General features: G+C 44.5%; 1 protein-coding gene across 1 annotated transcript in view; it reads left to right on the forward strand.

The window, feature by feature from the left end:
- The window catches only part of LOC126248090 (succinyl-CoA:3-ketoacid coenzyme A transferase 1, mitochondrial), a 111,829-nt gene that overhangs the window by 54,748 nt on the left and 41,871 nt on the right, over nucleotides 1-15,210 (forward strand). The window contains exons 5-8 of the mRNA XM_049948756.1: nucleotides 10,853-11,021; nucleotides 13,512-13,629; nucleotides 13,788-14,007; nucleotides 14,228-14,303. Of these exons, the coding sequence (XP_049804713.1) occupies nucleotides 10,853-11,021; nucleotides 13,512-13,629; nucleotides 13,788-14,007; nucleotides 14,228-14,303 (583 nt within the window). The remainder of the gene's footprint in view (nucleotides 1-10,852; nucleotides 11,022-13,511; nucleotides 13,630-13,787; nucleotides 14,008-14,227; nucleotides 14,304-15,210) is intronic.

The raw sequence follows: 15,210 nt of genomic DNA on the forward strand, positions 1-15,210 counted from the left end.
CTCTGAGCGAGAATGAATGATGAATTTCTTAAATCAGAGAGTGTTTGACTCTGATTTAAAAATAAACTCTTTTGGTGACGAGCCATTTAGATGAATTTCGAGCCTAGAAGATCAGACATTAATGTCGTTATTGAAATTTTACTGGCGCATGTGTGTGATGTATCTTAAAGTGTAATACGCGCATAAAAGACTAACATTATATGTGAAAGCTCTGCTTCTCTTGCAGTGTATATATTTTGTATATAAATTGTATAAGGCCAATGAAAGAAACAATGTGGTGTGTATCTAACTGCAAGTACCGTCTCAAAAAATTATCAAAATGTCCCTAAGCGCGCGCATGCACCTTAAACATATTTTCATTTAAGAGGTAATAAACTTACCACAAAACATGTAAATGTACAATACACTTAGGTGCAATATGACAATTCTTGGATTATTTTGGCCATTCATCATCAAAGGGAAATCAGCTCACAACTCTTATTTACATTGATCACATTACTGCACTGAAAGTGATCAGAAGCTTTATTCACTTGGTCAGTTTGTGAGGTTTAATATGTATTCTTTATGAACAGTTCAGTATGTGGAGAAGTTATTTCAGGTATTTGTCACAGTTTTACCAATAACTAGTACATAATTGTCTTTATTTTTCTGGAGAGATTAGTACAGAAATGAAACAAAAGGTTTATGTAAGACTTACAGTAAAGAATGTTATCACACTAATTATCAAAACGAACCATTATACTTCTGGTGCTGAGCGCCGCAGGTGTCAAATCTGCGCCAGACGGCATGGAACTAAATGACCATTAGAGGTCTCTGCAGCAGTCGTGCTGTAAGCCATGGCTGCGCATGCTCCTGGCCCCGAGTCTAACGCGAGGCCACCACTGTGGAGTACGTGGTCCCAGTGGCCAATAGCGATATACCCTGTCATGTATTTAAGCGGCTGCATCTCACTAAGCGAGGCTGTCTGGTATCCGCGTTGATTCAGTTGACATCTTGCTTACAGACATCGTTTTTACGTTACGTGTGCTAACTTCCCGTTTATGAGTGGGTATTGTTTAGGTTTCTTGAGGTTGTCTCTTGTGACCCTGTTCCTTAATACTTTGTTGCTGTTCTTGGTGTCTTGCTCAGTTGTCTGTCGTTGTGCTTGTGCTTCCATTCCCATTTGTCCGTCTTGTTCGTTTGCGGGCCGCCCCCCTTTGGTCCCACCTCGTTTTCGTTAGCGGCAACCACACGACAGGAACTGTCATGGTTACAACAATACTGTTAACAGGATTGTGAACTAGTAGTGTTGTCATATGCATCCATTGAAATTAGGGAGCATTTTGCAACACTTGGAGTTTCTGTGAAGGTGGGTGAAAGTAAGGCAGGCATTGACTGAGAGCATCACACATGTGCTTGTTAGGAGCAAGATAGAGATAAATTGTTGACCATTTTGTACTTACAAGGAGAGGTCCCTAGCAGTGAGTCAGACTTTCTGAAATCATCTGTACGGCGATGCAGGTTAGGGGCCCATGTGCCAAACCATGCAGTCATTCACCCTGATGGGTCTGCATTTGCAAGTAATCAAAATTTCCTGTGATGCTCTAAAACTTTAGATGAGGGCTGTGTAACAAACTGGTTGTGCAGGGTGCAATTGCTCTGTTTTTCTTCCTGTCAGTCTTTTTCCATGTGGAATCTTTGTTGATTTGATGTTATGTATTTTTATCTATTAACTTCGACTTAATTTCTTCAGTTTTAGCATCCTATATTTTTGTCCATGTTTTTACCTTCATTATATCCGATCCTGATTTTGCTTGAATTTTGTTTTATTTATAATCTATTTTTACTTTTAAATCTGTATCTGCAATACTTTGTCTGTAGTGCAATAAGAATTTGTTTTAAATGTTTGTATGACAATTACCATCCAAAATATTTTTGATCTCTGCACAGTCATTACAAATATATTATTTTGTCTTTCATTTTTTGACTGATACATCAGCAGTTCTAAATGTGTAAACATTATGATAGCTAAATAAAAATAATTTAATTCATATGCTCATGTATTCAAAGAGGAAAAAGAATAATAGGAAGGAAATGAGGAGCAATTAAAGGAGTTACCTGGTGTTTAAAATTATGTGACAAAGGAATAAAAATTAAAAATATAGGTTTAACCCAGTTAATTGAATAAAAATAATTACCAAAGCCATTCCAATAAAGACTTAAAAATAAAAGATGAGATTTTAACCCACAACCTCTTGCATGTGCAGCTTGTACATTAACCATTACATTGCACAATCAGTCTGTTGCATTTCCTCGTTATGAAAGCTGTAGAGATCCAAGTGAAATTCTGAAATTTTTTTGTCGTCGATTACTCACAAAAGAGGCCCCACTAGGGTGAATGCCTGCAGGGTGTGATACCTGGAACCTTGACCCACCTCATTAGAAAGACTATTTCAAAAAGTCGTTCCCGCTGCTGGGGACCTCTCCTTTAAAATGGAAGAGTCCAGTATTTTAGTAACTGACAGGTTTGCTTTTTGCGTCATTATTATGGACTGCTTTATTCGTAGGATATTGGAATCTGTCACATATTGGGTGACTGATATTTTTAGTTTTTTGGAGAATGATTTCTTCTTAATAAACTAATGTTATATGGCAGTCAATGATGCAGTCACAGAATTTCTGGATGAGTGTAACTCCACATGGGAGCATATGTAGCTGTGTATTTATTATTGTTCTTGTTGGAAGAGGTATCACACCATAGCTGATGAGAGTAGATCTTTTGACAGAAATCAGTATAAGTATGATGTTGGATTGATACTCATTTGCCCCAGTCACTACCAACCTTTGCTTTCAATACTGTGCACAAAGAGTATCATTATTGTAGATATCAACAAATCGAAACTATTTCAGCTTCAAATACATACAACATTTTTGTGATCTTTGTGTGTTATGTCACCTTTTGTTTAAGTGTGTGTAGAAGCACTGTTGTCTACTAACTGTGGTTGACTGTATTGGCTGCTCTTAAAAAAAACTGTCAGCACTGGCCACAGCTATTTGCCTTTTAATGAAACAGCTACTTCCCTCAGCCACCAAGATGTAAGTCTTCTTGGAGTAAACAACTAATATTTTATCAAAGGTATATCACCCTTAACAACCACAACTGCACCTAACTACTGCTCAATTTCAGTGGCCCCCCTGCGGGTCCGGGGATTAGAATAGGCCCGAGGTATTCCTGCCTGTCGTAAGAGGCGACTAAAAGGAGTCCCTCCCCCTCAAGGGGGTAGTTAGCGCCTGCGTCCGGAGACGGACGGTTCCACGACCTCTATTTGCGGTCATTTTGCTTTTTCACTTCTCGTTTCTTCCTTCCTTTGGTTGGTTCCTTTCTTTGCTCTTCTCCACCTCACTGTCTTCCTTATTCTTTCCCCTGCAAAATCTCCTTGCCTTCTCATTGCCTTCTTCTCCTTGCCTTCTCATTGCCTTCTTCTCCTTGCCTTCTCTGGCCTCCGCCTCGGCGTTTGAGACAGTCTGTCCTCTCTCTCTCTCTCTCTCTCTCTCTCTCTCTCTCTCTCTCTCTCTCTCTCTCTCTCTCCCCCCCCTCTCCCTCCCTCCCTCCCTCCCTCCCTCCCTCCCTCTCTCTCTCTCTCTCTCTCTCTCTCTCTCTCTCTCTCTCTCTCTCCCCCCCTCTCTCCTTTTTCCTCTTCTTCCTTCCTCCCTGTGCGCGCCTGAAGGCCGACCCACGCGTTCACACGCGTAGCCGGTGACGGGGTAACGCGTAATTCCCCGCCCTGGGTAGACACGTAAGGCACGCGCGTACCCCCTGGTAAAGGCCAGGCCCGGGGAGGGGTGATTGCCTGAGCTGATACCTTCTGACCATGCCGATTGGTCCCTCCGTCTGTTTCTCGGGTGGTGTGACCTGAGGTGTAAACATTCACCTAAGGCGGGAGTGCCCTCTGAGAGGGTCCCCACAAGGAAGGAGCGCGCCATCGGAGACGCTGGCAATCATGGGGGATTCCTCCCTGTGCGCGCCTGAAGGCCGACCCACGCGTTCACACGCGTAGCCGGTGACGGGGTAACGCGTAATTCCCCACCCTGGGTAGACACGTAAGGCACGCGCGTACCCCCTGGTAAAGGCCAGGCCCGGGGAGGGGTGATTGCCTGAGCTGATACCTTCTGACCATGCCGATTGGTCCCTCCGTCTGTTTCTCGGGTGGTGTGACCTGAGGTGTAAACATTCACCTAAGGCGGGAGTGCCCTCTGAGAGGGTCCCCACAAGGAAGGAGTGCGCCATCGGAGACGCTGGCAATCATGGGGGATTCCTCCGCAATGGATTTCACTCCATCTCTCTCGACTTCTGCCCAAAAACGGAAACTTGACCAGCTACCAGTGACAAAAGTACTACCGCATGCCCCACAGTTCCTCGTCGTTTCTCGATCTGAGGAGGGAAAGGATTTTTCCTCTGTCAACCCTTTCGTTATCCAGAAGGGCGTCGATGCCATAGCCGGATCTGTCAAATCTTGTACCAGGTTGCATAACAGTACCTTATTACTCGAAACTGAGAGCGCCTTTCAGGCACAAAAACTGCTTCGGGCCACACTCCTGTACACATTCCCTGTCAGGGTGGAGGCTCACCGAACTTTGAATTCATCTCGTGGTGTGGTCTATACTAGATCCCTCGACGGCTTGACTGACGAGGAGATTCAATCTTTCCTCGCTGAGCAGGGCGTGACGGCTGTCCATAGGGTCATGAAAAAGGTCAACAATGACCTTGTACCGACCCGGACACTTTTCTTGACCTTCGATAGTGTTAAGCTGCCATCGCGCATCAAGGTGGGCTACGAGGTCATTTCAGTTCGCCCCTATGTCCCGACACCTACGCGCTGCTACCAGTGTCAGCGTTTCAATCACACTCGACAGTCTTGTTCCAATGCGGCTAAATGTGTCACTTGTGGCAGGGATGCCCATGAGGGTGACTGTCCACCTCCGTCTCCTCATTGTGTGAACTTTCAGGATGACCATGCCGCATCCTCCCGCGACTGTCCTGTCTATAAGGAAGAACGCTGTATCCAAGAAATTTGGGTCAAAGAGAAAGTGTCCACCTCGGCTGCTTGCAAGCTATTGGCTAGTAGGAAGCCCACGCTGCTCCCAGCAGGGAAATACAGTACTGTCCTCGCCTCTCCTCGGACTACCAGGGAGGTGGCAACCCAGACATGCGATCTGACCTTCACCACCACGGTCGTCCGTTCGGCCAGTGCTAAGATCGCGCGGTCGACGTCTCCTCTTCCTCCCATCACCCCACAGACACCAGCCCCTTCATCAGCTTCTGCTAAGACGAAGACCCAGAAGTCAGATGCACGGGCCTTCAAGAAGGAACCGTCCCGTGCAGACTTCCTCCGTACCTCGACCTCCCAGCCTTCGACCGGTACTTCCACCAAACGACCTTCCAAGAAGGCACATAGGAAGCACAGTTCTCCTTCTCCGCCACGGCGCATTTCTTCTCCTGCGCCACCCAGCGGTTGCCGCCCCAGGCCGTCCTCCGTTTCGCCTGGCCGCACCGCTGGTAGCCGAACATCTGGCCATTCACCGGCGGAGGAAGCTCCCCCTCCCGGCCATCCTCCCAAGATGGCCGATGAACCTATAGACCCAATGGACGATGACTGTCCGCCTACTGATAGCGGCGGCAGTGCTCGCTCGAAGCCAGGCCCTCAGCGGCCTTCGAGGTGACCCCTTCTTTCATCGTCTTTTTTTTTTTCTTACGATGGCACTTATTCACTGGAATATTCGCAGCATTCGCTCCAACCGAGAGGACTTGAAGTTGCTACTCCGCTTGCACCGTCCGCTCGTCGTAGCCCTCCAGGAAACGAAGCTACGCCCATGCGATCAAATTGCCTTGGCACACTACACCTCTGTGCGTTTTGACCTACCCCCTGTGGTAGGTATCCCGGCTCATGGAGGGGTTATGTTGCTGGTCCGGGATGATATTTACTATGATCCCATCACGTTGCACACCGGCCTGCAGGCAGTTGCCATCCGCATTACTCTCCCCACTTTTACATTTTCCATTTGTACCGTTTACACTCCATCGTCGTCTGCCGTTACCAGGGCAGACATGATGCAACTTATTGCTCAGCTACTTTCACCATTTTTGTTAACTGGAGACTTCAATGCCCACCATCCCCTTTGGGGCTCTCCAGCATCCTGCCCGAGGGGCTCCCTGTTAGCAGACCTTTTCAACCAGCTCAATCTTGTCTGCCTCAATACTGGCGCCCCTACTTTTCTTTCGGACACATCTCACACCTATTCCCATTTAGATCTCTCTATATGTACTCCCCAACTTGCACGCCGGTTCGAGTGGTATGCACTTTCTGATACATATTCGAGCGACCACTTCCCGTTTGTTATCCATCTCCTGCAGCATACCCCCTCTCCGTGCTCATCTCGTTGGAACATCTCCAAAGCAGACTGGGGGCTCTTCTCTTCCAGGGCGACCTTTCAGAATCAAACATTCACAAGCTGCGATAGTCAGGTCGCACACCTCACGGAAGTCATTCTCACTGCTGCTGAATATTCCATCCCTCACCCTACTTCTTCTCCACGTCGCGTACCGGTCCCCTGGTGGACCGCAGCATGTAGAGACGCTTTACGTGCTCGTCGACGTGCTTTACGCACCTTTCACCGCCACCCTACAGTGGCGAATTGTATCAATTATAAACGACTACGTGCACAGTGTCGTCGTATTATTAAAGAAAGCAAGAAAGCCAGCTGGGCTGCTTTCACAAGCACCTTCAACAGTTTTACTCCTTCTTCTGTTGTCTGGGGTAGCCTGCGCCGGCTATCTGGCACTACGGTCCACTCACCAGTTTCTGGCTTGACGGTCGCGAATGACGTCCTTGTGGCCCCTGAGGCTGTCTCCAATGCCTTCGGCCGCTTTTTCGCAGAGGTTTCGAGCTCCGCTCATTACCACCCTGCCTTCCTCCCCCGCAAACAGGCGGAGGAGGCTAGGTCACCTAACTTCCGCTCCTCGAATCGTGGAAGTTATAATGCCCCATTCACCATGCGGGAACTCGAAAACGCACTTGGCCGATCACGGTCCTCCGCTCCAGGGCCTGATTCTATTCATATTCAGATGCTGAAGAACCTTTCTCCTGCGGGTAAAGGTTTTCTTCTTCGTACTTACAATCGCATCTGGATTGAGGGACATGTTCCCGCATGCTGGCGCGAGTCTATTGTTGTCCTGATTCCTAAGCCGGGGAAGGACAAGCACTTGCCCTCCAGTAATCGACCCATCTCGCTTACCAGCTGTGTCTGTAAAGTGATGGAGCGAATGGTTAACTCTCGATTGGTTTGGCTGCTCGAGTCTCGACGCCTACTTACCAATGTACAATGTGGATTTCGTAGGCGCCGCTCTGCTGTTGACCATCTGGTTACCTTGTCGACCTTCATTATGAATAACTTCTTGCGGAAGCGCCCGACCGCGGCTGTGTTCTTTGATTTGGAGAAGGCTTACGACACCTGTTGGAAGGCGGGCATTCTCCGCACCATGCATACATGGGGCCTTCGCGGTCGCCTCCCTCTTTTTATTCATTCCTTTTTAATGGATCGACAGTTCAGGGTACGTGTGGGTTCTGTCCTGTCAGACACCTTTCGCCAGGAGAATGGGGTGCCACAGGGCTCAGTTTTGAGCGTCGCTCTCTTCGCCATAGCGATCAATCCAATAATGGATTGCCTCCCAGCTGATGCATCAGGCTCCCTTTTCGTGGACGATTTTACCATCTATTGCAGCGTGCAGCGTACGTGTTTCCTGGAGCGCTGTCTTCAGTGTTCTCTTGACCGTCTTTACTCGTGGAGTGTCGCCAATGGCTTCCGTTTTTCTGCCGAGAAGACGGTCTGTATTAACTTCTGGCGCTACAAAGAGTTTCTCCCACCGTCCTTACGACTCGGTCCCGTTGCTCTCCCATTCGTGGAGACAACAAAATTTTTAGGTCTTACATTTGACAGGAAACTTAGTTGGTCTCCACATGTGTCATATTTGGCTGCCCGTTGTACCCGTTCTCTAAAAGTCCTCCGTGTTCTCAGTGGTATGTCGTGGGGAGCGGATCGAACCGTCCTACTTCGCCTATATCGGTCGATCGTCCGCTCCAAGCTGGATTATGGGAGCTTCGTATACTCCTCTGTACGGCCATCCATCTTACGCCACCTCAACTCCATACAACATCGGGGTTTACGACTTGCGATCGGAGCGTTTTATACTAGTCCCGTCGAGAGTCTTCATGCTGACGCTGGTGAGTTGCCACTCACCTACCGGCGCGATATACTGCTCTGTCGGTATGCCTGTCGGCTACTGGCAATGCCCGACCACCCGTCTTATCGTTCCTTTTTTGATGACTCTCTCGACAGTCAATACGGGTTGTATGTCTCTGCCCTGCTACCCCCTGGAGTTCGCTTTCGTCGCCTCCTTCAACACCTTAATTTTTCACTCCCTGCAACCTTTCGAGTGGGCGAGAGCCACACGCCACCTTAGCTCCAGGCTCAGGTTCGCGTCCACCTTGACCTCTGTTCGCTCCCGAAGGAGGTTACCCCCGGTTCAGTCTACCACTCCCGTTTTATCGAACTTCGTTCGAAGTTCATTAATATGACCTTCATTTATACAGATGGCTCTAAGACCACTGACGGGGTCGGGTGTTGTTTTTAGTGTCGGGGCACAAAGTTTCAAATACCGGCTCCATGGCCTTTGTTCGGTCTTCACAGCTGAGCTCTTTGCCCTCTACCAGGCTGTCCTTTACATCTGCCGCCACCGACATTCTGCATATGTCATCTGCTCCGATTCCCTGAGCGCTATCCAGAGCGTCAGTGATCCGTACCCGGTTCACCCTTTCGTGCACCGGATCCAACGCTCTCTTCAGCAGCTGGTGGACGTCGGTTCTCCGGTTAGCTTTATGTGGGTTCCTGGCCATGTCGGTATCCCTGGGAACGAAGCTGCAGATGCCGCGGCCAAGGCTGCGGTCCTCCAGCCTCAGACAGCTTCTTGTTGTGTCCCTTCGTCAGATTGTAGCAGGGTAATTTGTCGGCGCATTTTATCGTAGTGGCATGCCGATTGGGCTGCACTTACAGACAACAAACTTAGGGCCCTGAAACCTCTTCCCGTGGCTTGGACGTCCTCCTCACGCCCTTCTCGGCGGGAGGAGGTCGTTTTGGCCCGGTTACGAATTGGCCACTGCCGGTTCAGCCATCGCCATCTGCTGATGGCTGCGCTGGCGCCGTTCTACCCATGTGGGCAATTGCTGACGGTCCGCCACATTTTAACGGTCTGTCCGGATTTTAACACCCTGCGTCTTGATCTTGGCCTGCCATCTACTGTAGAAGCCATTTTAGCGGATGACCCACGAGCAGCTGCTCGCGTTCTTCATTTTATCAATTTGACAACCCTCTCCAAGGACATTTGATTCTGCTGTTTTCTTTTTCTAATCCTATGCCTGTCAGTCTGTCTTTTATCGTGTTTTCCGTTTCGTTGCTGTTTTAAACTTGTGACTCGCGGTGCATTCCTCACGTAGTCTGGGCGCTAATGACCGTTTAAGTTGTGCGCCCTAAAACCACAAAAAAAATTTCAGTGGTTTTGGGTGGGTGAAATGTATTTTTGGTTTCCTCAAGGGTGTTGCTTACTGAGAATCATTATGTGGAGGATATACATCTCTGAACATAAATTACTATCCCCTTAGTAGATTTTGCCCAAAGGGGCAGCCCTTCACACTCTCCCAAATGTTCTCAACCTGCTGATTTGTGAAGACTATTTCATACTACATAGATCTTAATCATTTGTCTATAACATTATTTGACCTTCAGTGAGAGCTACCCAGTGATAACAGGGAAGACTGTGGATTTGCCCAACCTGAGGTAGGTATTATTGAGTTGGACAGTGTTGGCATTGATGTGGATTGTGGGAGTTAGCTCTCCCCACAGGTTTGGCTTGGAGGGGCAGTTCGTCATGCCCTCCTAAATGTTAACATTGTTACACATTCCCAGCAAAGATTCTCACAAATTTCAGTAGAACATAACATTGTTTTAAAGAAAAATAAATCGGCAACTGGACTTGGGGGCAATTATACTGCCACAATGCTCCACTGGACCTACATCCAGGAAGTGAAGGCTGCAAATCCCTGTCAAACTACCCATGTTTTTTTGCGGTTTTCACAAATCATTTAAGGTGAAAGTTACACTGTTTTATTTGAAAAGTTCATTGCTGATTTACCTCTCCATCTTTGTCCAATCTGAACTAGCCCTTGGTGCATAATAGCATGATTGTGAGTAAGATGTTACTCTCTTCTTCTTCTCCTTCATCATCATCATCATCATCATCATCTTCATCTTAGTCTTCTCCTTTTCCCCTTTACCCTCTCATTCTCTTTCATGTGCTTCTTCCATTAAATACTTGGATGGATGGATGGATGGATGGATGGATGGATGGATGGATGTAGTTGGTGAAGAATTATAAAAGTTGCCTTTTACCACAATCTGCCAGGTGTTCATAGAGTTTCTTTAACAGGTTCCACCTGATAAAAGGACAACCTGTTTTATTACTTTGCATTGTTGGCATGATTGCTAGAACTGTTAAGAACCAAAAAGTATTCTGTTAAAATCTGTAAAGAATGTGTATCATGTTTAAAGGTCAGGCCTCTGAATATGCTTGATGACCAATTGAAATGAAACACGTGAAGAGATGAGTTGACCTTCCTTCCTGTAAAAAAGAAACATCAGTACAGACTTCTTCAGTTTGCATATTTTAAAATTTCAGTTAATTGTAAAACTATTTTCATTGTATTTTGTAGAAATCACCTCAAACTGCGTGTTGCATAAAAATTAATCTTTCTTTTTCTTTTAGGAAGAGTGCTCGAAACTTTAATCCAGCGATGTGTAAAGCTGCTCGCCTGGCCATTGCTGAAGTTGAAGAGCTAGTGCCACTTGGTGCAATTCCCCCAGATGAAGTTCATCTTCCTGGTATTTACGTGGATCGAGTAATTGCTGGACAGAATTATGAAAAGAGGATAGAGGTAAAAAAAATGCAAATCATTGGCAGAAGTAACACAATAAAAATATATTCTGTTTGCTTTTTATTGTTTGAAAACTCTTTAAATCATTAGTCTAATAGCATAAGCAGCAGTTTACTTAAAATAATGCTTTGTATTTATGATTTCCAAGAATTTGTTGAATATATTGGGGAACAGTGGTAGAGCTTTAGTATCTTATATGATATGCTCTCTTTAACTTTAAACATATCTATATTAATTTTCTTGCTGGTATTCACTGTTCTCTGTTGCTTGTCCAGTAGTTTAAAAGTGTTGATGTGTTATTTTATTTTCTTGTTCAGTATAGTTTTGTTATACTGTGGTGGTCAATATATTACTGGACAGTGGTGTGCTTATTAACATACCTCAAAGACAGTTGTTTGAAATTACGCCAGTTGTTAGGAACGTCTGTATCTGTACTGGACTGTTGTTATGTAAATTTTTGACCACACATTCCACTGAGCTTATAATTTTCTTATCTCTTGAACTGAATTGAAATGATTTGTATTCTACGCAATGTACTCAATGCTTAGCTGCAGTCTTTTAGAGGCCAGTGAGGGCATTTCATGGAAATTGACAGACAATATGTGTAGCAGAGTTATTTATTTGTCTATGATTGGCAGCATTTTTTTAGCAGAGTTCTGAGATTTTCAGTTATTTATTACATAATTACCATGCTAAAATATCGTTGTCCATATGTAGAGCTTCTATTAAATGATCATTTGACAAAAATGAGTTCAGAAATAAGGTAGTCCTAACACAGCCTGTAGCCATTTCTGGAGGAAGGTGCCACCCGGTAATCTATTTATTTCCCTCCTCTGACTGCTCAAATGAACAGAAATGGTATAGAACTCAGTTTCTTCATCCACTTAGATTCATAAGAAACTTCTGGAGCATGTAAAGAATAAATTCAGACAATTATATTTAGATGCCTTGGATTTTGCCTGGTTGATTCCATAAAACTGTGCACAGTGTCTTCACAAGATCTTCTTCCCAAGTGTCAATAGCTACATCTAAAATTATTTTGCTGTAGGTAAAGGAGAATTTGGAAAACATAACAGATAATTTTGACACTTATTTGCTTCATTAATAAAATAAAGATAGCACATCTGTTATGCTGCTGACTCATACACTAAGAAATACATTATATGGTGCAGCCATAAAGCTAACAACTTCAAATCAATAACCCTTGTAGATTTTGGCATAGTTGGATTAATGATGTTAGAAATTAAATAAAGTAATGCTATAACTGTGGGTGTCCTACAGAAGTGAAGTTGACCTTTAAAATTATTGTAAGAATATTTGCAATGTAGGAAAAATACAGAGTGCTACTTATCGTAAAGAAGACATGTCAAGTTGCAGATAGGCACAATTAAGACACTCACATATAGCTTTCGGCCACAGCCTTTGTCATTAAGAGACACACATGTACGTCCCCCTCTCCCCCCCCCCCCTCACCACACACACACACACACACACACACACACACACACACACACACACAACTGCCAAATCCAGTGTCTTGGGCTGGAATGCAAGATCACGTGGGATGCAAGCAGCAATCTGGAGGGGGTGGGAAAGTGGAAGGGGAAGGGATAGTAGTGTACGGGTGGGGGGAGAGATGAGTGCTGTCTGTTGGAGTGTGCAGGGACTAGGGGACTACACTGCCGACAGGTGCAGCGTCAGGAGTTTGTGAGACAGGAAGGTGGGGAGAAAAGGAGCATAAAGGAGAGTAGTGGGGAAAGATGGGCCGATGGGTTGGCAGTTTGCTGCAAATATTAGGGCGGAAGATGAGAATGGGGAGACAATGATGGGACAGAAGGGGTGGAAACTTATCCTTAAAACATATTCTCCGCTCCCATAATAATCCCGGCCACAACCTATGGTAAAATATTGTCACCACACCCTCTGCCCAACAGTTTCCACCTCCTCTGTCCTATCATCCCCTCCCCATTCTCATCTCTCACCCTGTTTATTGCTGCCCCCCTCCCAATGCATCTGCCCATCTTTCCCCATTCCTCTCTTTTTTTCCTCATCTTCCTGCCCCACAACCTCCTGATGCTGTGCATGTTGGCAGTCTAGTCCCTGCATACTCCACCAGACAGTTCGTCTCTCTCCCCACCCGTACACTACTATCCCTTCCTCTTCCCCTTCCCCTCCAGATTGCTGCTTGGATCCCACGTGAAGTTGCATTCCGGCCTGAGATGTTGGAATTGGTGGTCACATGCTATGTGGCCAGAAGCTGCCTGGAGTTTCCGTTGTAAAAATATTTGAGTCAACATGATAACCATAAGTTAATTTTATAACTGTGCTTCCATTTGCATTTGTAGCTAACAGTATCAGTAGCTTTAGATGATTTTATGAGTGCTGTGTTATGAAATAATTCACAGCAAATTGAGTGTAATAGAAACAAAGTTGCTCATTGTTGACAGTAAGTAGTAATTTTGATTCTTACTGTGGTTTTGTGTTCTACAGCAGTTAACCTTACTGAAAAAATCAAAGAGCTCTTCTGCAGCAAGTTCAAGCCCAGCAGCCGCAATGCGTGAAAGAATTATTAGGCGTGCTGCCCTTGAATTCAAGGATGGCATGTATGGTATCCTTTTGAAAGTGGTCTGCTAACTATTCCCTTTTCTAGGTCAGAATAGAAAGCAATTTGTAATCTTCGTATGCCAATCTTCCTTGTTTAATAATTAATTTCTGTATAACTGTATTTAACATTACTTGGGAATGTGTCCTTAATAATATTTGCAGTTAATCTTGGTATTGGTATACCAATGCTTGCCAGCAACTACATTCCTGAAGGTATGTCTGTTTGTATGCAGAGTGAGAATGGTATATTAGGGCTAGGACCATTCCCAGCTTCTCAGGAAGAGGTTGATCCAGATCTGATTAATGCTGGCAAACAAACTGTGACAGTTCAACCTGGAGCATCATTTTTTAGCAGTGATGAGAGCTTTGCAATGATAAGAGGGTTTGTATTTTTTCAATGTACAGTAATAATGGAGAGATGCCGTCTTATATGAATAATAGCCTTCAATTAAAGCCCACATTTTTTAAAATTTTTTTTTCTTGTCATGATAGCAGTCTTATTTTTTTACGGTTTTGATATTATTATTATTATTATTATTATTATTATTATTATCATCATTATCATTATCATTATCATGTTCTCTCTTTTTATATTAATTTAGTGGACACGTTGACCTGACTATCCTTGGAGCCATGCAGGTCTCACAGTATGGTGATCTTGCTAATTGGATGATACCAGTAAGTATTCAGCAACTAACTGATGATGTTACATACTGGAGTTAAGTGTATGTGTTTCGATGTGGTGGTGGTGGTGGTTATGGTTATGGTAATCCTTTAAATTTTCTAAATTATTTTGTCTTTGGTCATCTAGCTTTGTTGTGGTTATCACCACTGGGTGTTAAAGACTGTGTTCTGTAATTTCATTACAAATGTTACCACTATTTCCCTTATTAGTAAATTATGTTGTGTCCAAAATTTAAGAATTTATCAAACTATCGTTTTTCCCCTTGTAATGGCTTGATTAAAGATACTCTGTATTACTAAAATGCTTACCTGGAACCCGGTACCAGCTTCAGCATAGGGGCAACTTAGATTAGATTATTTTGCATAATTATAGGCCGAATTTAAAAAATTTAAAATGCTGTCATAATCTACTCATTGAGAGATGCAATCTGATGTTAAAATTTTAACGCAGTAAGACAAATATTACAGTTACAAATTGTGTGTTTGTCTTGAGGCAGCGTAACTAATAGTGCATAAATACTCATACTTCATCTGGTATTTAAAATTCAGAGCACTTAGTGGCTTCAAACAAAGGTTTCACATCATTTGAAACCTTTTCTAAACTTTTTCTCACTGTTTTATACATTGGAGTTTGATTCTTTAAAGAGCCAGGGGTTTTGCTGGAATGTAACTAAACCAATAAACTACATGGTAAATACCATCAATTATCAGTGTGACAGTGTTATTGTGTGTGATCACTGAAGGATAAATTATGATAAAAATTCAGAATATATCTCTCCGTCTGCGGCATAGTGTATGCCATAAACATTATTAAAATGAGTTAGACCAGGTCTCAATCCTGGTCCTCAAGTTTCACATAAAACACACTACCAAACTGAGCTCTTGAATCCTACTTCTCATA

This window comes from Schistocerca nitens, chromosome 3 (genome assembly GCF_023898315.1).
Source record: "Schistocerca nitens isolate TAMUIC-IGC-003100 chromosome 3, iqSchNite1.1, whole genome shotgun sequence".
Taxonomy (NCBI): Eukaryota; Metazoa; Arthropoda; class Insecta; order Orthoptera; family Acrididae; genus Schistocerca; species Schistocerca nitens.